The 20326-nt window shown below is 60.5% G+C and overlaps 1 protein-coding gene across 2 annotated transcripts; it reads left to right on the top strand.

Moving 5' to 3' along the window:
• Positions 1-55: 55 nt before the first annotated feature.
• Positions 56-19780, top strand: TMC6 (transmembrane channel like 6). 2 transcript variants are annotated; one of them, XM_081029938.1, is made up of 22 exons: positions 56-85; positions 1917-2012; positions 4019-4159; positions 4314-4441; positions 4615-4710; positions 5229-5387; positions 6742-6847; positions 6993-7077; positions 7336-7593; positions 7894-8084; positions 8890-9034; positions 10176-10331; positions 10821-10972; positions 11070-11151; positions 11340-11437; positions 12123-12212; positions 12516-12591; positions 13349-13482; positions 13595-13771; positions 13862-13940; positions 14862-14929; positions 16031-19780. In XM_081029938.1, the coding sequence occupies exons 3-22, from the start codon at positions 4104-4106 to the stop codon at positions 16092-16094; spliced, it is 2400 nt and encodes a 799-aa protein (XP_080886064.1). In that variant the 5' UTR covers positions 56-85; positions 1917-2012; positions 4019-4103; the 3' UTR covers positions 16095-19780. The 2 variants fall into 2 exon arrangements, with proteins under 2 accessions (XP_080886064.1, XP_080886065.1); XM_081029939.1 differs by lacking the exons at positions 56-85; positions 1917-2012 and having other exon boundaries at positions 4025-4159; positions 4317-4441; positions 10818-10972.
• The last annotated feature ends 546 nt before the right edge of the window (positions 19781-20326 follow it).

Below are 20326 nucleotides of genomic sequence, written 5' to 3'. Positions count from 1 at the left end.
CCCCGCACCGCGCCCCCCCACCTCCCGCGGTTTCCTCCGCCGTGGGCCCGGGCCGGCGCTTCCTGCGCGCGGGCACAGCGGGCAGGTGAGGCGGGGGAGCTGGGCCTCCCGGACCCGGACCGGGGCGGGGGTCGGGGGGGCGTGTGGGGCTCGGGCTGGCCGCTCCCGCCCGGCCGCGGCTCCTGTGCTGCCGCGTCCCGGCCCCACGGGGCCCCACGGCGGCGGCTCCGCGCTCGGGGTGGGAGGCCGTGAGCGCGCGCTCACCCAGGCCCGCTCCTTTCCGGCCTCGGGGGCGCGGGGCCCGGCCCCTTATCTGCCGGTGGCCGGTGGCCCCGGCTCGGCTTGGAGGGCCCGATAGTGACTTAACGGGTGGACCCCATCACGTCGGGCTGAGTTATTTCTTACCCTCCCGCCCGTATCACTGGCACCCAGGCCTAACAGGTGGCCCATACTAAGCACTCAGGGTGGATTCGACTCACGCCCCCTCTTGGCCATTTCTCCTGGGACCCCCTGGGAGGCCTCCATCACCTCCTTGAGGGCCGGGTCCTCTAGTAGCTGAGCTCCAGTGGCTTTTCTGCCTCCCTGCCTGGCTCCCCTTCTGGTTTTCCAAGTCCCTCCTCTATGCCAGGCCCCAAGCTAGGGGCTGGAGCTGGGCACACAGTAGGCACAGAGAGTTGGGGGAGTGGGGACAGGTCTGGCAGTGTACTTGGCAAGTGCTCCAGCGGGCCTCAATCCAGGGAGGCTCCCCAGAGGAGGTGACCTTCAAGTTGGGCCTGAGGTCAGGTGAAGAGGCTGGAGCATGGGTGTGCAGGGAGGCAGGGAGCAGTGGGAGGAGAGGCAACGTCTGGGTTTCTAGGCTGAGGTGCCTTGTGCCAACATCCAGCCTGAGACTACCCACCTGAAGACTACACTGATCGTTGCAAAATAACCCCCACCCTCGGCCTGCCCTTTGTGTCCAACCTCAGTTCCAGGGCTTTTTATCATCGAATTTCATCACTTGTCTTCATTTGGGCATCCTGGCTTTGCCCACCTGTTTTCCCCTCCATGGGGTGGGGAGGGGGGTGTCTTTCCTTCCTTTCCACCTTCCAGCTCACTTTCACCCGGCCTGTCTCTTAAGGCTTCTCCTGACCAGGAATGTACCCCCACCACTGACCAAATCCCGCCCATTTTCTCAAATTCACAACAGCCTCTCCTCTGACCTTCTGCCAGTCTTTCTCAAAGTCAGGCTTCTCAGCAGAGTGCCCAGGTGGACCACACTCACAGGAGGCCTGTTAACCTCTCAGCCCCAGTTTTCTCATCTGTGAACTGGGGATGTCCATGCCCACCTCCCTGTCTTGTGGGGAATAACAGAAAACAAATGGGGACAGCCTCCTCCTCCCTGCCCCTCCTCCCCACCTAGCACACAGGAAGTGCCTGAGTGACAGCAGAAGCCACGCGAGATGTTAAGTGGGAGATAACCCAAGTTCACCAGCCAGCCAGGGGTTTGTCAATAGGCAGTTCTGCTGGGGGAAGGGTTTACCTAATCGGTGTTGCAAGGCTCTGTATCACTGGGGCTTTGCAGCACTGTGTTATGATCATCTCCCTCGGAAGTGGGAGGGCCTGCGATTACTAACCCTTTTGAAATTTGGGGAAACTGAGTCCCATAGAAACTGGGGGCTTCACCCAGAGATTAGAATAGATCTAAACACTTGGGGCCTTGGGATGCGAGGAGGGGTCGAAGTTGGCAGGGAGAGGGCACAGTCGTGAGGGAGCTGGAAGCAGGGGTGAGGCGCGCCCTAGGGCCAAGTCGGGTCACGTGATACCTGAGGTCTGCCACCACGTGGGCTGGGCTGGGCGGTACAGTTCCCTCTGGCCCCGCCAGGCAAGCAACAGTCACAGGTTGCCACCTCCCTCTGACCCCGAGGTCCCTCCCCCAGGTGGTGGAGCCCAGACCACAGTTCCGGGGGGCCTCTTCCTGGGACAGGTGAGCCGCTCCAGGGTGTGCAGGGCCCCTCCTCCCCGGCACCTCCCAGGTAAGCAGAGGGATCGGGTGTTGTTCTAGGCGGGGCTGCAGGCCTGGGGCTTGGGGCGGCGCCCTCGTCCTCGGCCCCAGCAATTCCTATGCAGCCCGGCAGCTCCACCCCTCCAAATTCCTCTGGGCCCCTTGGGCCACTGGGCAGTAAGTTCCCTCCCCGTGTTCTGGGCGTCCCGGGGTGTGACCCTCTCAGGACAGGTGGGGCCAGGAGAACTGGTGCCCTCAGCCCACTCCAGCTGGCCCCCGGGGCACCCAGTCGAGGGCAGCGGTGTATGCCCTGACTGGAATGGAAGGGCCTGGGGAGGCTGGGTTGCTCAGGCCAGTACAACTGACTGCAAATGGGGTAGTGGGAGACGGGCCAGTGGGGGGACCAGGGGCTCCCCGAGTAGCCGCCACCCCTGGGCGAAGGCCGGGCTGCAGCTCTTCCTGGGCAGCAGCGGCTCCCTGAGGACTGGACTTGCTTCCGGCTGGGTTGAGGTTCCTGGAAAGGGCTCCACCCTGCTCCTCCCCACCTGGCTCAGGGCTCAGGAATGGTGCACCCCAGAAACTCACTGGACCTGCTCTGGCCTGGGGTAAAATGCCAGGGCGCCAGGTATTAGCTGGAAGTAAGTCCTGGCAGTTCCCAGGTGCCAGTGCCCAGGTGGGCCCAAGCGAGCCTCCATCCCCCGGGAAGGAAGCCTGGATCCCAGGTCTAACCTATGAGCACCTTGCACTAGCTTTCTACTCCTCACCTCCACATGCCCACCTGCCTCCCTGTTTGGTGAAAGGGTGTGCTGGGAGACCTGTGGATCTGGGCATGGGTGGGTCTGTCTGAAGGGATTCCAGCGCTAGGAAGTGGATTGGGGAGCGCACAGTCAGCCCCAACTCCAGTGACTTCCCAGGTTCAGGCTGAGGGGCAGAACCGCCTCTGACCCATCTCTCCGCTGGTTTTCCCACACTGTTTCCGCTGAACGAAAGGGGAAGGGCTTGGATCGCATGGGCCTGGCCTCAGAAACTGGACATCCTGGATGCCCCTAAGTGAGGACCTTGTCTGGGCATAGTCCTAGCAGGGCCTGCTCTGCACCCCACCCTCGCCCAAGGAAGCCCCCTAGAACTGAGCCAACTTTCCTGAGTGCTGATTTCCCTGGGGGGGGGGGTTGCAGGGGAGGGAGGACAGGGGACAGGGCAGATAGAGAGGGCAGAGTCCTACAGGAGTCAGCTGGTGGCTGGGAGCTTGCTATGCACGCCCCACTCCCACGGGGTGAAGAGCACAGACAAGGCCGCCCTGGTTCCAGTTGTCCTGGGTGACGGCAGAGCCCTCTGCCCAGACAAAGGCTGGACAAAGGCGGCCTGTTTAATGCCCAGCCGCCTCCCCCCAGTCAGCTGCCCTGGCCTGCCCACCCTGAGTGATGGAATGTAGAATCAGTCTCCTGAGAACTGTCGACCTTGCAGTACTGGGTGTGTAGTAACCGCTGTGTGTGTGTGTGTGTGTGTGTGTGTGTGTGTGTGTGTGTGTGTGTGTTGAGGCGATCTGGGTGGGGACACAGCTAAAGGAGGCCCCAGGGTGGGGATTTCCTGTGAGGAAGTGCTGTGGGGGGGTTACAGGGCGGGCACAGGAAAGGTCCCAGAGCTGCCCTGACCTCTCTCACCAAGAGGGCAGTGTCTCTGAGGCAGAACCCTAGGGATGGAGGGCTGTGTCCACAGCACCCCGCCCCTTCCCTATTTCCCAGGGACTGGCACCACTGAGCAAACCGATGGGAACTGCCCCGAGCCCACTCCCTTCCTTCCTCTCTCCCTCTCCTCTTCTCCTGGGCACTGAAAGGGGCTGCCCCTCAGTCCATCTTGGCATGAGGTTTATTTGGGGCCACTCACCTGACCACGTGTTTGGCTGTGGCTGGGGGCAGGGTGGGGGCTCAGGCGGCCTGAGCTATGAGTGGCACCTCCCATGGTCCCTGGGGAGCAGGGGTTTGGCTGAGAGCCAGGCACTGAAGGCCAGCTTTGGTGCAACGCTCCCTGTCTCATCAGATGGGCAGCGGGACGCTTCGAAGCTGCGTGTGCCCAGGCTCTGAGCTGCTCTAGGTCTGCAGACTGGCTGGGCGTGGCAGCAGACATGGCCCGGTCGATGGCCTTTGTCCTCAATGTCCCCGAGACCCCAGAGGACCAGGAGTAAGTGCTCTGGGGCGGGGGCGGGTTGGAAGGCTGGGATGTATCACCCCCAGGGAGAGGCCATCTGGATCATGGCCTTATGGAAAGGGCAGGCTGCTGGGGCGAGGAGTGGGTCAGCCACAGCCTGGACTCCTGTCCCCCATTTCTCTCCCAGCAGCCCGGAGCCCAGCCCCTATGATGAGAGCGAAATGCATGACTCCTTCCACCAGCTCATCCAGGAGCAGAGCCTGTGGGCGGCTGAGGAGGGGCTGGAGCTGCAGCAGCTGGAATTGGGGGCCTCAGGTGAGCCTGCCTGGCCCAGGCCCAGGTGGTGGGACAGTGTGGGCAGGGTCCTGAACCCCTCAACCTCTCAGGACGTCCCTCCCAGCAGTCTACAGGCCTGGGAGGGGGAGCGGTGGGGGAGATCGCTGGCCCCGTGTCTCCAGGACCCCCAGGCAAGTCTTTCCACTTTGCAGGCAGTGACTACCAGGCCCTCCTGGGACCCGAGGGGACCCTGGCCCACAGCACGGCCACGCTCCGAATCTTGGCCAGCATGCCCAGTCGCACCATTGGTGAGTGGGACCCCGGGCCTTCAGCCCCGGCTTTGACCCCGGTCCCTGGGCTGGGATTTCCGGGCAGATCTGTGTCCCTCAAAGCCAGGCCCTTTCAGCTCCTGCCCCACCCCGTCTGCTACTTGGAGGCCCAGTACAGACCCATGCAGCCCGGCTGAGTTCTAAATACGACTCCAGGGTCATCACAGGGATAAAAATAGGCCCTTGGAAGCCTAGTGGTGCCTGACGTCTCTTCTAAAGGGATGTGCCTGGGTCCTGAGAAGGGGAGGGGCAGCCGCTGCCTTCCTGTGAGGGTGGGGAGTTGAGGCCTGGCCTACGCTGGCCGGTGCCCCCTGGCCGGTGCCCCCTGGCCGGTGCCCCCTGACCGGTGCCCCCTGGCCGGTGCCCCCTGGCCGGTGCCCCCTGACCGGTGCCCCCTGGCCGGTGCCCCCTGGCCGGTGCCCCCTGGCCGGTGCTCTCTGACCGGTGCCCCCTGGCCGGTGCCCCCTGACCAGTGCCCCCTGGCCGGTGCCCCACAGGCCGCAGCCGAGGTGCCATCATCTCCCAGTACTACAACCGCACGGTAAAGCTACGCCGCAGAACCAGCCGGCCTCAGCTCGGGCACCTGGGGCGCTCGGCCCGGCCCAGCCTCCGCCTGTACGACCTGGAGCTGGACTCCACGGCCCTTGAGGAGGAGGGTGAGTATCTGGGGGGCCACACCTTGGTGGGGAGCAGGGCAGGCTGGCCAGGGCGAGGGCTGGGGTGCAGCACACCTAAGGACCCCTCCCCTAGCAGGCTGCCTGAAGGCCCTCAGATGTGAGGTCCCTTTGCAGGAGGGGGAGTGTCTTGGGGTATCTGCCCCTGGGGCAGAGAAGTGGGGGGCCCTTTCGGCTGCGAAGGGTTCGGCTTGGCAGGCAGGTGTTCACGCACTCCATGTCTATTGAGTACTTTCAGTGTTGCAGACGCTGGTCTCAGCTTTGGAAAGCCAGTCCATTCTGGTACGTATGCAGCTTATTGTCTGCCCACTGAAACAGAGGAGAACGAATGGAGAAGCAGATGATTAAACTCAGATAAGGGCAACCAAGGGAAGGTGGGAGACCATTATGGAACTGTTTAGCTTAGAGGGACCCAGAGAGGCTTCCTGGAGGAAGTGACACCAGAGCAGAGGGGGCATGTGCAAAGGCCCTGAGGTGGGAGCGTCCCTGGCTTGTCTGCGCAGCATGGAAGCATGTGGACAGGCTGGGGAACAGGGAGCACGATCAAAGGCGGGAACAGGCCCGGTCTCATAGGCTGGCTCAGGCCGTCCCTGACACATCCCTCCTGGCTGTGCCTTTTGGACTCTGACCTCCTCAGGTCTTGGGTACTTTCTTGGGGCCCTACCTCTGTTTCCTCCCTGGGTTTACCCAGGGCCCTCACCTGGTGGGTGATGGAATAGTGCAGGGCGGTGTGGGCTCTGGGGTCAGGGTGAACGTCCCGGTTTTGCTCTGTAAACCAGGCCAGGTGTTCGCTTTCTGGGTGTCATTTCTTATCTGTAAAATTGGGCTGAAGTAGCTCTCCCCCCCTCACGGGGGTTGTGAAGGCGAAAGGAGGTAAAGAGGGTGAGCACCCTGGTTCTTACCAGATTCTCCACATCCTGCCCTTCCTCACTCACCCCATGAGGGCGGGCATAGTGGGAAGTGGGGGGATTGGGACCCCACTGCTGCTGAGCAGGTCATTTAGGGGTCAGAGCAAGGTGCTCGTGGGGGCGCAGGAGGAGAGTGTGGGTCTAGGAGGTGGAACTGGGAGGGCGCTGCAACCTAATGGAGGTGGGCTCCAGGTGGAGGTATGAGAGGACGGCTGTGGGGCTGTGAGATAGGCAGGCAGGGCGGGTCTGTCTTCGATGGCCGGGCAGAGAGGAGCCATCTGGACCTGGCAGGGCAGGCAGAAGCCTGTGTTGGTGGGGGGCAGCAGGCAGGCCCGTCCGAAGTCATGGTGGTGTCCAGGGTCCTGGTCACAGTGGCTGGAAGGAGGGATGCTGCCGGGAGCTCACGGGGCTCCCTCATTCTCCTTCAGAGAAGCGGGTCCTCCTGGTCAAGGAGCTCCAGGGCCTGAGAGTGGCCCAGCGGGACCACATGCTCCGGGGGATGCCACTTAGCCTGGCTGAGAAACGCTGCCTGCGGTGAGTGCCCCCAGCCCGGGCGGCCCCGAGACCCACTCCCTCCTGGGCCGGGTGGTGGGCAAGAGGGCGCTGAACCTGCAGTGGGTGGTCCCAGGAGGGAGCTGGGCCCTCCCTGGCCCAGCCCTGACGCTGCCTCTGCGTGCAGAGAGGAGACCCGGACCCCGAGAGGCCGGCATGGCCGTCGTGGGCTCCTGTCCTGCTGTAACCGTGTCCGATATGCCTGTGTCCTGGTAGGAGCCTTCTGGGCTGGGCTCTGCTTTTGGGCTCCCATTTGGGATGGGGCTGGGGTCGCCACCCTTCCTTCCTCTGCCGTCCTGCGCGTGGGGTCCCCTAGCCTTCAGCCCAGGTTTGGTGCTGTGAATGGCCCCCCTCCCCTAGCAGTGTCCTGCCCTGGGCCCCGCACCTCCATGCCGGGCTCCTGGGCTCTTGGCCCGGGGACCCTCCATGGGGGCCCCGCCCACAGGACCTTCCTGTCTCTGTCCCCACAGGCCTTGCATGACCTGGGGCTGGGGCTGCTCTCGGTGCTGCACGTCCTGACGCCTTGGCGCTACGCCCTGAAGCGGATTGGGGGCCAGTTCGGCTCCAGCGTCCTCTCCTACTTCCTCTTCCTCAAGACCCTGCTGGCTTTCAATGCGCTCCTGCTGTTGCCCCTGCTGGCCTTCATCGTGGGTGTGCAGGCTGCCTTTCCGCCCGCGCCCCTGGGCTCTGTGCCCGCCTTCACTGGCCTGGAGCTCCTCACAGGCGCGGTGAGGGCTTGGGGGGGGGGGCAGGGGCATCGGTGGGGTGGGCCGCCCTGGGAAGAACCTCACTCCTGCCCTGTGCTGTGACTCCAGGGGGGCCGCAGGCAGCTCTCCTTGGGGTCCTGATGTCTGCGAGGCCTGGAAGCCCCAGGGTGGCCGAGGCGCTTTGTCTACTCTTATGCTGTCCTGGCCCGGCCCCTCTCTGCCTTTCAAATCACCCTCCTCCACGGGTGCCCTCCCTCTGTCTCTCAAAGCCTGAGGTGTGGGGAGGGGAGTCCCTGACTCGGCTGGGCCTCGTCCCCGCAGGGCCGCTTCACCGACACCGTTATGTACTATGGCTACTATAGCAATGCCACACTGACCCAGCTGTGTGCCGCTCCGCTGGACGGTGGCCAGTGCACCCCGGAGGCCGGCAGCCTGCCCTACAACATGCCCCTGGCCTACCTTTTCACTGTGGGCGTAGCCTTCTTTGTTACCTGCATCACCCTGGTGTACAGGTAATGTACATGTGACCCTGAGTCTGAGCACCATTGGTCCATCCATCCATCCATCCGTCAATCCATCCACCCATTCATCCAGCTACCTCTTCATTTATCCATCCACCATCTATTCAACCATCTATCCACAGATCCTTCCTTCCTCCCCTCCTTCCTTCCTCCTCCTTCTCTCTTTCCCTCCCTCCCTGCCTCCCTTCTCCCTCCTCCCTCCCTCCCACACTTTCTTCTTTCCACACACCCACCCTACAAACATTGGCTGTGCTGGGTTCAGGGCAGGAAGGTAGATGAGGAGCTCACTGTGTAGGGCAGAAGACAGACCAGCGAGGAGGCTGGGAAAATCCAGCAGCCCTGGGTGTTTGTCCAGGTACTACCGGGCACTGGGGGAAGAGTCAGGCTAGCTTCCTAGGGGACATAGGCCTTGCCCCAGAGGTAGAAGTTAAATAAGAATGGGCAGGGAAGAGGGAGGGGAAGGTGTTTTTTAGTTACTGGGAGAGGCAGTGCAAAGGCCCTGACTCGTCTGGGTGGGAGGCAGCAGGCCATGTCAGTGGGGAACGGAGCCAGAGCCCTCTTCTAGCCCCTCGTGAGCACTGTATTGGACAGGGCTGTTGCAGAGTGGCCAGAGGTCACACCAGGGGGCTGAGAGCTGGGGGGGAGGAGGGGCCGGGGGAGTCGCGGGGGGCTGGCCCAGCGCCAGGAGGGCTCCTCTAAGAGGGCAGTGGGTTTCGGTGGCAGGGAGTGTCCTGTCTTCTCCCTGCCCCTGAGCCCTTAGCCCTTGTCACCCCCTGCCTGGCTCTGTTCATTACAGCATGTCCCATTCCTTTGGGGAGAGCTACCGGGTGGGCAGCACATTGGGGGCCCATGCCATCACTGTCTTCTGCTCCTGGGACCACAAGGTGACTCAGAAATGGGCTTCCCGCCTTCAGCATGACAACATCCGAACCCGGCTCAAGGTGAGCTGCCCCGAGAGCCTGGGCTGGTATCCCGACCATGAGTCCCCAGGACACCAGGTGGGCCTACTCGGCACCCACCTACCCAGCCTGGGGTCCCCTTGGGACCAAACAGCCAGAGCTGTGCTGCCTGTGAGCCAGACGTGAGGTTGGAGGTCTTGTCCTGTCAGCAGTGACCTGGCAGGTGCTTCCCCGGTTCAGAGACCCAGTTAACAGGCGAATTGTCCTGGTTCTGTCTTCCCTCCTTTGGGGCTGCCTCTTGTCTGCTGGCGAGTATTAATGTGCAGGAGCCGTGTGAAAGAAAAGTCTGCTCACAGTGGGCTTCAGTAGGCGTGCTGCTCAGGGGGCCCTTTGATGGCAGTCTGTCCTCTGTCCAGTGGGGACTCTGTCCATGCACCCCAACCTCCACCCCGGGCTGGAGCACTGGGCGCTGGCCTTCCAGTGGGAGAGGGGTACGTTTGTTCTTGAGGCCTCTCCAGGAGCCCCTGTGTCCTCTGGTCCCCAGTGGGAAGAGGGCTCAGGGGCCCCAGCTGGCACATGCTCCTGGCTCGCCACAGTAGCTAGCCCAGGCTGAGGACTGTTATCTCCCCATGCTACAAGTGGGGAAGTTGAGGCTCCGAGCTTCAGTTCCTTTCCCGAGGCCACAGGGTGAGAGAGCTGGGCCTCCTGGGAGCTCTCTGCCTTTCTGGCGTTTTGTGTTGCAGGATTTGTCAGGAGCTCACAGCTTTTGTTGGGCTAATGGGCCTTCATTGCCCTCAGGGAGCTCTTAAGGGGTTGCCCCCTGTGAGGGGTTGCCTCATGGGTCCTGGTCCGAAGGATGGCTCAGCATCCAGGGGCGGTGGGAGAGGTTGGGCTTGGCCTCGGGGTGCAGCCTGAACCCGGGTAGGGGCAGGCCGACACACCTGGGAGCTGGTGGAGATTTAGCGTCGGGCACGGCCTTGGGTCCAAGTGCTGTGCTCTGTTTGTGCCTGGAGACGGGGCTCCAGAGCTGGCGGAAGGACAGGCAGTGCTGTGGGGGGTGGGGCGTGGGAAGGGACCCCTTGGTCTCCCCGAGCCTCCCTGTGTCTGTGTGTCCCTGTGCGTGTGTCCGTGGGTCTCTGCATGGCTTTGCTGTGGGGTGAGTGATGATGCGCTGCCCTTGCAGGAGCTGCTGGCCGAGTGGCGGCTGCGACGGGCCCCCTCGAGTGTGTGTGGGCAGATGCGGCAGGTGGCTGTGCTCGGGCTCGTGTGGCTGCTGTGCCTGGCGGTGACACTGGGGTGCACGTTGGCCATCTACACCTTCTCTGAGTTCATGATCAAGGTGAGGGGCCTGGGTGGGCAGCCCTGGGGGCTCTGGACTTGGGGGCAGACTCCCGCTTAATTAGAATGGGTCGCCAGTGAGCAGGCATCTGGCCAGCCTGAAGTCAGCCGTGGTGCCTGCCCCCGGTGCTCAGGCCTGGGAGGCAGGGTCCTGAGTTCCTGCTCCTGCCTCCCTCAGGCTTCCTTCTTTGTCTCCCCCTCCATGTGTCTCATGCTCTCCCCTATTTTCTTGTTTTCTCATTTCCCTTTTCTTTTTCTGACACCTGTGCCCTCATCCAGCGCCCCGCCCCTTCCTGTGTGGTTTGAACTTGAGGCCTGGGGTGGATGTATCTTGCAAGAGGGAGGTACTGCCAGCCAGCTCCCCCCCTCCTTCCTCCCTGGGACCCCTCACCCCACAGTTCCCCCACCTCCAGGGCCCATCAGTGGACCCGGCCCTGTGGATGGGGTGTCTATGATGACTGCTACCCCTGTCCCTTCCTCTCCCTAGCAGAGTCCCGTGTCCACTGAAAGGGAGTGGGCGCTGCTGGCCCTGCCCCTGGTGGTCTGCCTCCTCAACCTGGTGGCCCCCTATCTGTACCGTGGCCTGGCCGCCCTGGAGCGGCACGACTCCCCTGTGCTGGAGGTATACGTGGCCATCTGCAGGTGTGTGGCTGTGCGGGGCAGGTGGGGGCTTCCTGGGGTGCAACTTCTGTCCCCCCAGGCACCCCTCCCTCAGTCTCTGTGCCCCCCACCCTCACAGGAACCTCATCCTCAAGATGGTCATCTTGGGGATTCTTTGCTACCACTGGCTGGGCCGCAGAGTGGGCGTCGTAAAGGACCAGGTGAGGGTGGGCCTATACGGGGCAGGGGGAAGCGTGAGGGGCTGCCCTGGTCCCCTCAGGGATGGCGGTGCAGGGGTGGCCCCTCACAGCAGCCCCACATGCCAGCCTCACCTGACTTACCTGGTGCACAGGCAGGTTGGAGGCCCCCAGGTGGGTGGGGCCCCGGGCTGAGACCCTGTCTGTTTCAGTGCTGGGAGAACTTCGTGGGACAGGAGCTATACCGGTTCATGGTGATGGACTTCATCTTCACGCTGCTGGACACGCTCTTTGGGGAGCTGGTGTGGAGGTGAGACCCTCCGTGAGCGCGGGGGGAGTCTGCCCTCGCCTCCGGGCTCCTGGGTTCCCACCCTCAGAAGGGCTCAGAGCATCCTCACCTGCGTGGCAGGTGGGGCCACCTGGGACCTCGAACCTCCCAGATCAGGCCATAAATCTCCACCCACGACAGCTTTTGTAAAAAAAGATCGTTAAACAGAAAAAGAGGAGACAGGATGTAACCTGTTTTTAGGTTGGAGAGGAAAAGAGGTTTCACTGAGATACGTACAGTAGAATCTCAGTCTTGAACAAAGAGGAAAAGGGCAGGAAGAAAGCAAGCAGAGGGACATTTTCTCAGTGCTACAGATGGCCCACTGCGGGGGCCAGGTTTGTAGTCCCTTCTTTTTGTGTTTTCTTTGAGAACATATGAATTTCATAATAATATGGATTTTAAAACAGTAAAATGTATGATGGCAGTTGTGCGTGTTTACACCGGGGTGTGTCTGTACGTACTTGGAAAAACAGGATTGAGAGGAAGCCAGCTGGAGCCTGGAGCCCTTCAGGGCGGGGACCCCAGGCTGCCATCTCCCCTGGGCGCCTGAGGTGCAGTGGGCGGGGCAGGGACGTGAGCCACGTGCAGGTGCCTGCCTCCTGAGGGTTGGTCTCTGGCATGGCCCTCCCTAGTCTGAGGGACCCTGAGCTAAGCTCCTCTGCCCCAGGCTCATCTCTGAGAAGCTCAGGAGGGGGAAGCCTGAGTTTGACATTGCCCGGAATGTTCTGGAGCTGATTTATGGGCAGACCCTAACCTGGTGAGCCTCTTCCCCATGTCCCCGACTGCCCCGCCTGGGGGAGGGCTGAGCTCCTTGACCCCTTGGGGCCGTTGGGATCCTGAAGTGACATGGGCCCCGACCCCTGCCCAGGCTGCGCCCACTCTTGCTGCACCCTTCCCAGGGTCCCAAAGCCAGCCTGGCCTTGGGGTGTGGAGGGGAGGGCACGGGGCAGCTGTTCCAACCCCAAGCCAGGACTGGGTGGCCGTTCTGGCCTTGGCGAGCAGCGCAGGGGTCACGACCCAGCCTCCGGACTGCAGCCCCCTCCTCTGTACCCCTCTTTAGGCTGGGGGTCCTCTTCTCGCCCCTCCTCCCCGCCATGCAGATCATCAAGCTGGTGCTGCTCTTCTACGTCAAGAAGGTAAAGGTGCCAGCCGGGCCCCAGGAGGGCTGTGGGGCCCTGGAGTGTGGGCAGCCAGGGCGGGCTGCTTGGCTGGCAGACACGGAGCCCTGGGACTTGGGAACTTCCCCCTGACTCCAGGGCTGTGGGGCTGGCAGTCAGGGCCACCCTCTGGGGTCAGCCTCATGACCCCAGGGAACCAGCTGGCCCCCTTCCCCCGGCATCACTGCCTATGGCAGGCTGGGCAGCACCCTGGCGGGTCCTTGGTCATTGCTGGGTGCCTGTGTGTGGAGCTTAGGGCCAGGGAGTTGGGAGAAGCTCAGCCTCTGGTCCTCTGGCTGTGGCAAGCGACCCTGGTCCTCTGTCCTGTCAAGGATGCTCGGGAGAGAACCAGGCTCTTCTCCTCCAGCCTTCCATTTGCTCATCTCTACAACGGGGACAGTGCCCAAGCGGGGGCTGCCGGAGATGAGGTTTACAAAGCGCTGGGCGTAGTGCCTGGCGCAGCAGAGACCTGTCCGTGGCAGTGGCTGTAGTACCAACCCTCCCACACACGAGTGGCCCCGGACAAGCCAGCCCACCCTTTGCCGTGTGCCGTCTTCTCCCTGTGATCCAGTGGGCTGGCCTGGCTGACTCTGTCTACCCCTTGCGGGGCTGCCCCTGTCCTGTGGGGTGGGGAGCCCCATCCTGTCCTGGGGCTCTTTCGTCATGGAGGCCCCCATCAGGCCTGGGGGAGGGGGGGTGTGGCAGGGCAGTGGCAGAGCACGATGTTTGTCCCCAGATGAGCCTGATGGCCAACTGCCAGGCACCCCGCAGGCCGTGGCTGGCTTCCCACATGAGCACCATCTTCATTTCGCTGCTCTGCTTCCCCTCCTTCCTGGGCGCAGCCATCTTCCTCTGCTACGCCATCTGGCAGTGAGTGGGCGCTGGCCTCTGGGGGTGGGGTGCAGTCACCCCAGGAGGGGACTGGGGGGCTGTGGCTGGTGGCCGAGGTTTGGGGTGATGTGGAGGTTGCCTTTGCCTGCAGGGTGAAGCCCTCGAGCCTCTGTGGCCCCTTCCGGACCCTGGACACCATGTATGAGGCAGGCAAGGTGTGGGTGCGCCGCCTGGAGAAGGCGGGCCCCAGGGTCTCCTGGCTGCCCTGGATCCACCGGAACCTGGTGGAAAACACCTTCCCCATCTACCTGGTGTCAGCCCTGCTGCTGTGAGTGTGGGGTGGGCGGGGCCCCGGCCGCCCTCCCCTCCCCCGCTCTGGCGGGCCAGCCTGACCGCCCATCTCGCCCATCTCCGGCAGGGCCATGATCTACCTCAACATCCAGGTGGTGAAGGGTCAGCGGAAGGTCATCTGCCTCCTCAAGGAGCAGATCAGCAACGTGAGTGCTCTCAGCCGCACCCTCTGGGAAGCCACCCACTAGCTCACCCCGAAAGCCCCTCCACACCTCCTCTCCCCTCAGATCTGGGCTGTTGAAAGGATTTGTTTGCCAAACAAATTACAAATTAATATGTGTAGCTTGTGTTAAGTGGACATGTGGACATGAGGTATCCAGGCAGCCCGGCTGCAAATGGGACGAGGGCCCCAGTGGAGAAATGCAGCATTTTAGGGTGTGTGGCCCTGCATGGCTGCAGACAGTCTCTGTGAGGATTTTTGAGACACTGGAAGTGGCTTTTGGACCTCCTGGGGATGCAGGTTGGAACTTAGACCCTGTTCAGTGCCCTCCTATTGCGAACAGTGGAGGAAGGGTAAAAGCGGGTTGAGATTTAAAAGTTTTACCAAGCATATTGCAGTTTGTCATAAACGAGGGAGAGGCAGGGTGGGCCTGGAAGCCGGGGCCTCCACTGGACGGAAGCTGGTCCTGGAAAGACCTAAGCCCGAGCTGCCCAGCGCCCCCCGAGAGGGGGCCCAGCCTGCTCCGTGACACAGATGCTCTTATCCCCCTTCTATGCATGATGACTGAGGTTAGAGAGGAGGTAATTTGCCCAAGGCAGTTAGTAAGTGGCGGGGGCAGTTTTCAATGGTCAGGCTGGCTCTGGGACCCTCGCTGCGTGACTGGTCACATTTCCCTTTTCACCTTGGCTGCTAGGAAGCACAGAGCCATTATATGCCCACTGCCTGGCTCCAGGCTTTTCCTTGTCCCTGTTGGGTGCCCCTTTCCCTCCTGTTTAAACTTTTTGTGCTTGTGACGTTGAATACTCCTTGTGAGCTCCCCCAAGTGCAGTCTGGAACAGGGCAGTTCTGGACGGACAGACAGATGGATAATTTTTCTCTTACCCTTTGTTTGCTCTGGTGTTTCTAGGAGGGGGAAGACAAAATCTTCTTAATCAACAAGCTTCACTCTGTCTATGAGAGGAAGGAGAAGAGCAGGTGAGGGGCCTTGGAGGGGGTGGGGCTGCTCGGTGGCGTAAGAGGATATTGTGTGGAGTTGGGGGTGGGAGACAAGTGGCTGCTGGCTCCCTGGGTGCCCACAACCTATTGGAACGTCCCTGCCCTCTTTCCCCACCTTTCCTATTCCTCAGGCGTGTGGGGTGTTTGGGGGAGGGAGGATAATGGTTAAGTTGAAAGGATGTCCTGTGGGGGCAGGGCTGGGTCTCATGGCCTCTCCCCCTGTCCTCTCTGCCACTCCCCTTTCTGTATAAGTCTGGGGCCAACCTGGCTGGCCCTTCTCATCTCCCTGTCCTCCGCCCCCCGCCCCCCCCCATTCTCCCCATGGGGTGACCGTCCCCACATGCTGAGTCAGTCTTGGTTGCCCCTGGTCTGCAGGAAGCAGCCCCACTTCTTGCCCTTCACCTGTTACTTGGGTGCCAGGGAAAGGGAGATGAGTTCAGACGTCTTCCTGCTGCCTGGACAGCCGGACACGCAGGAACCTCCCCCCCACACACCTGGGGGCAGGCCGAAGCCCCGGTGTTCCTTCTGGCCTCCATCCAGCTCTTCACTTTTCCCTGTGAAGGGCAAGAAGTGGGGCTGCTTCCTAAAGACCAGGGGCAACCAAGACTGACTCAGCATGTGGGGACGATCACCCCATGGGGAGAACGGGGGTGGGGGTGGGTGGGTGGACGGAGGGCAGGGAGATGAGAAGGGCCAGCCAGGTTGGCCCCAGACGTATACAGAAAGGGGAGTGGCAGAGAGGACAGGGAGAGAGGCCATGAGACCCAGCCCTGCCCCCACAGGACATCCTTTCAACTTAACCATTGTCCTCCCTCCCCCAAACACCCCACACGCCTGAGGAATAGGAAAGGTGGGGAAAGAGGGCAGGGACGTTCCAAGAGGTTGAGGGCACCCAGGGAGCCAGCAGCCACTTGACTCTGGGAGCCCTGACTCTGGGCGGCCTGAATGCAGCTCATGATGGTTACTGGGCCTCGGGACTCAGTGGGTTTGAGGGACGACTGGTGGGCTCCTCAGCCTCCCTGGGGGTGACACGCTGTCCTGAGGCCACAGCAGGTCCTCGCTGACTTCCCTTTCTGGCAGGATTGGTAGAACCCAGGAGGACGCGACATCCCGGGCCCTGCTCACAGACGCTCGGGACACCTGACAGGACAGCGATGGGCCTGATGGGCTTAGCATTCCTGCATCTGCTCAGCAGCTTGGCCTGTGTCACCCTCGGTTCCCACAGCCCTGCAGGCACAGACGCCGCCGCCTTGGGACTGTGCTGGTCCCCTCTGAGTGATCCCGCTGGGACGTGGGGAGGGTGAGGAGACTGCAGTCCCAGTGAGGCTAGAGCTGGGACACCTCCACTGGGCCTTATTTATTCTGATTAAATGTTTTGCAAGATGGGCTCGTGTTGGGAGCCTGTGCTCACGACGGGGCCTGTCCAGGTGCGCACAGCCTACCTCGCTGCCCTGGGGACCAGCTGCTGGCCAAGGGCATGGGAACCTTTGCCTCCCGCACCACCTTCAGGTCCTGGCTCTTCAAGTCTCCTCTCCTTGCCACGCCAGGGCCCCACAGCCTCTCACCCGGGACAGGAGATGCGCTGTGCATGTGCAGGTGCCTGGCTGTTTTAATAGTAGTGACAAAACAGGCTGCGGCGCCGACTGCAGGGCGTCCTCTGCTGGCTGAGCACCAGATGGCAGGACGGACACGTTGCAGCCAGAGCCCAGGGGACCACTCAGGCAGGCAGAACGAGGGATGTGTCCAGGCGACAAAGCCAGTAACAGTGATGCTTTCGTGGTTATTGGGGTAGTTGTGTGCAAATTAGGGAGAGACTGGGAAATGACATTTCATTTGTAAAGTGGCCCTGGGGAGAGAAACCTGCCATGCAGAGGGGCAGCCAGTACCCAGGCCTGGGCCAGGAGGGGGGTGACCCCAGGTCCCCCCGTTCGAGCCTGTGGACTGCCGAAAGCCTGTGGCTGTGGTGGGGAGGGGACCAGGCTATCACGGCCCCAGTGTCCAATGGCCTGGGAGAACAGCCCTGGGTGGGGAAATGGTCAGTGGGATAGGGCCTGGGTGAGGCAGTGGGGGGGCCAGCTCAGACCCACAGCAGAGATACCACTGCCATCAGCGGTGTCCCAGCTGGGCCCACGCTCAACCCAAATTGTCCCTTTCCGAGGACGGTCCCCTGGGGGTGCTGTTAGGCAGATGCCATCCAGATGTGGCTCCGGAGGCCCACCCGGCCAGTCAGCACGACTCCTGACGGTGGGGACAGCAGCACCTGGGTACCTGACAGTTCCGGGTCCGTGGGATCACTGTGGCCCATCCAGCCAGGAGATGCTCAGGGACCTCTGCAAGCAGCTGGCACTGATCCCGGGTGGCATCTCTGGGCCGTGGCTGTGGGCCAAAGCCATCCAGACGCCTTCCTCCAATAGCCCCGGGTGCACTTGTGGATGGACAGACACGGACTGACCGCTTCATTTCATGTGGCATCACCACCAGTCACGACTGACCGAGCCCACTTCCCTTGCCTCGCAATAACCGTGCGGTCAGGACAAGCGACTACCACACACGCTCAGAGGCCTGCCCGCGATGCAGGGAACCACGTGACGGCCAGTTATTTCCTCAAGCACTGACCTAGGCGTTGCTGTTTAATGTCTACCATCAGCTGACTTTAAGTTTATCCCCAATGCTGTGCGTCGGCTTCATCCGCCTCTTGAAAGAGTTAAAGACTGGGTTTTGCAGGGAAGAAATTCTGCCTTAAGACCTCAGCAACTCCTGCTTGAGGCTGCGGCCTGCCGGCCTGCTGGCCTGGCCTACAGACATCAGACCTGCCAGCACCACCGCTGTCCGAGCCGCTTCTCTGGATGTACAGGGCACACCTCTCTCCCCTCGGTGCTGCTTCTGGTGCATGTGTGGCCCCGCGATCTCCAGCTGGAATACCTCACCACGCTCCTTCCGTGACGGAGCCTGTGTGGGGCTCACTGAGTGAAGGCTCAGTGTGGGGGGACTGATGTGGGGGACACATGGGCCTGGATTCTGACCCTTAGTATTTGGTGGCTTTGGGCATGCTCTGTAACCTCTCCGATGGAGCAAATGACACAGCTCCTGTACAGCGCTTAGCACCATGGAAGCTTTTCTGAAAACAAAACAAAAAACAAAAAGCTAGATATGAAGGCCAAATGAGACCAACTGCACTCTTGGGAATTGCTGTATCCCATGGACGGGAGCCGACAGTGCTATTTCAGCTGGATGACAAGGTCCCTCTGTGGCAGTGCTTTCCACCTTGGCTGCTCAATGGAACCAACCACCGGAGACTGACAAACTCTGATGCCTGGGGCCTACTCCCAGAAATCCTGGTTTAGTTGATTTGGGATGTGCCCTAGCACTGGGCTTTTAAAAAATTTCCGGATAGTTCTAACACGCAGCCAGGGCTGAGAACCACTGCTCTGTGCGCTACCTAGCATCTGAAATGTCACGCCCGAGGCAGTACTGCACTTAGGGGGTGTGTGGGAACGCTTTGCTTCTGGTCTTCCCAGCCACTGGGGAGCCAGACTTGGAGGCCGAGCCTGCTAACATTCAGGGGACAGTCCCGCACCAGCAAGCCTGTCAATAGCGTTTCTGCTGCGAGCCCGATGGGCAAAGCCAGTACATCATTTGCGCGTCTGCAGTGATTCCTGCGTAGGTTTCTCTTGATCCATCCCAAGTGTACTTACTACTCCTGCAAAGATTCTTCTTGAAATGCTGTCTCATCTCCCGTCTTTTCAGCGAACGTGCTCGGCTCTTCACCCTCTCAGAGCTCGCCTCTGTCACCAGAATCAGTGTTCTCCACCATGATACCTCTCCCATGTCACAGCCTTTTCTCTGCACATCACGCTGCTACCAGCGGGTAGCACCACCTACCCAGCAGCTACCAGCACCTTGCCTTTTGCTTTGCCATTCTCCATGGTGTTGCCAGAACAATTAGAAAGTACAACTCTGAACCCATTGTTTTCTTCATTCCAGAAACCAAGCCTCTTTTTCACCCGTGACTACAAGTCCCCCCTCCTCCCAGTCATGTGAGACTCTTCGGATCTTGGCTTCCTCTGTCCCCCCAACTGTCCCTTGCTTTCCTGTTTGCCAAAATCCAATCCAACCTCCCAGGCCCAAAGCAAACGCCGCCACCTCCAGGCAGCCTGCCGCATCCACTGGATATTCCTGAGGCAGTGAACCTGGTCTTCCGGGGGCGGGTGCTGGCAGTTTGCTCTCCTGCAGCAATGACACACAGGCACCAGGTGAACACCTGCTGAAGGTTTGGCTCCCAGTGCTGGCAGAGTTGCTGCTCCAGGTTCATACCAGTTTAGAATGTCAAGTGCATTTTGACTGGCCACATTCTTCCTCTGGTCTTTCATTTTTCCTCCTGATTAGGACCCCATTCAGTGCTTTTCTTCTCAACTTTCTGGAGTCCGGTTGGAGCCAGGAGTTCACCACCTTGCCCGAGGGGCAACCCAGTCCTATTGTCTTGATAAAACGAGGCACTGACCCATACTTAGGAGTGGAGACAAGACACTCACTCTGCTCATCTCTGAGCAGGGGACCACAGAGGACATCTTGGTCTTCAGGAGGCTGTCTTTACAATCCTTCTGAAACAAAGCACAGCACTGAGCATATTTAAGGCCATGGTAAGTGTCCCGGGGTGGATTTGAGAAAACCACCAAAGTGTTCTGATTTCTAACTGCCACCTGCGACACTGTGGTGACATGCTGCTGCTTTATGCAGCTCCGTAAGTTCTATGCTTGTACAAAGTACTATGTAAAAGTTAGCTGCGGCGATGATACAAAAATAAAGGAACAAAATGTCTAAGAAACACATAAGACCTTCATTACTCTCTTCTCTCCGAATACTTCTGATGCCCAAACTGGGTGGTAGGTGAGCGTGCGCAGTGGTATCTCCCACACGTGACCGAGTCAGGCGGGCAGCTGCTGGAGGATGGCCCATAAGCTCTGCTGTTCCTCTCGATGACTATGGGTAAGATTTCAACATTAACTGAAAACCACCAAATAAATAGTAAAATTACAAGTCAAGCAATCGAAACTAGTTTAGCTAATTACATAAACTCTAAGGATGTCATAAAAGAGACAAGAATTCGTTACATACAGCAGGACAGTTCTCTTTCCCAATACATACAAAGCGAAAATTGATAGCCGTCTTTGAAAAATAAAAAAACACATTTATTTGAACAGCCAAGAAAAAAATTGCGATTTATTAAGATTCAACGAAGCGTTGTACTTCTGAAAGCAACTTTCGGTGCATGTTTTTCAACAATCACATTCTATGAGGAAAACATTAAAAGCCACAAACTTGTTTCTTAATCTCAGAGTTACAGACATCTTTAATTCAAAATAAAAGGTCAAAAAA

The sequence above is a fragment of the Rhinolophus hipposideros genome (assembly GCF_964194185.1).
Source record: "Rhinolophus hipposideros genome assembly, chromosome: 20".
In the NCBI taxonomy this organism is placed as follows: domain Eukaryota; kingdom Metazoa; phylum Chordata; class Mammalia; order Chiroptera; family Rhinolophidae; genus Rhinolophus; species Rhinolophus hipposideros.
This window is presented reverse-complemented; position numbering and strand designations above follow the sequence as displayed.

What these genes read in the sequence shown, in the direction of transcription:
- TMC6 (XM_081029938.1), top strand. Translation starts at nt 4,104, where the DNA reads ATGGCCCGGTCGATGGCCTTTGTCCTCAATGTCCCCGAGACCCCAGAG. An exon ending in GCTGAGAAACGCTGCCTGCG is followed by an intron (nt 6,848 to 6,992) that starts GTGAGTGCCCCC and finishes CTCTGCGTGCAG; the next exon opens with AGAGGAGACCCGGACCCCGA. An exon ending in TATGGGCAGACCCTAACCTG is followed by an intron (nt 12,213 to 12,515) that starts GTGAGCCTCTTC and finishes ACCCCTCTTTAG; the next exon opens with GCTGGGGGTCCTCTTCTCGC.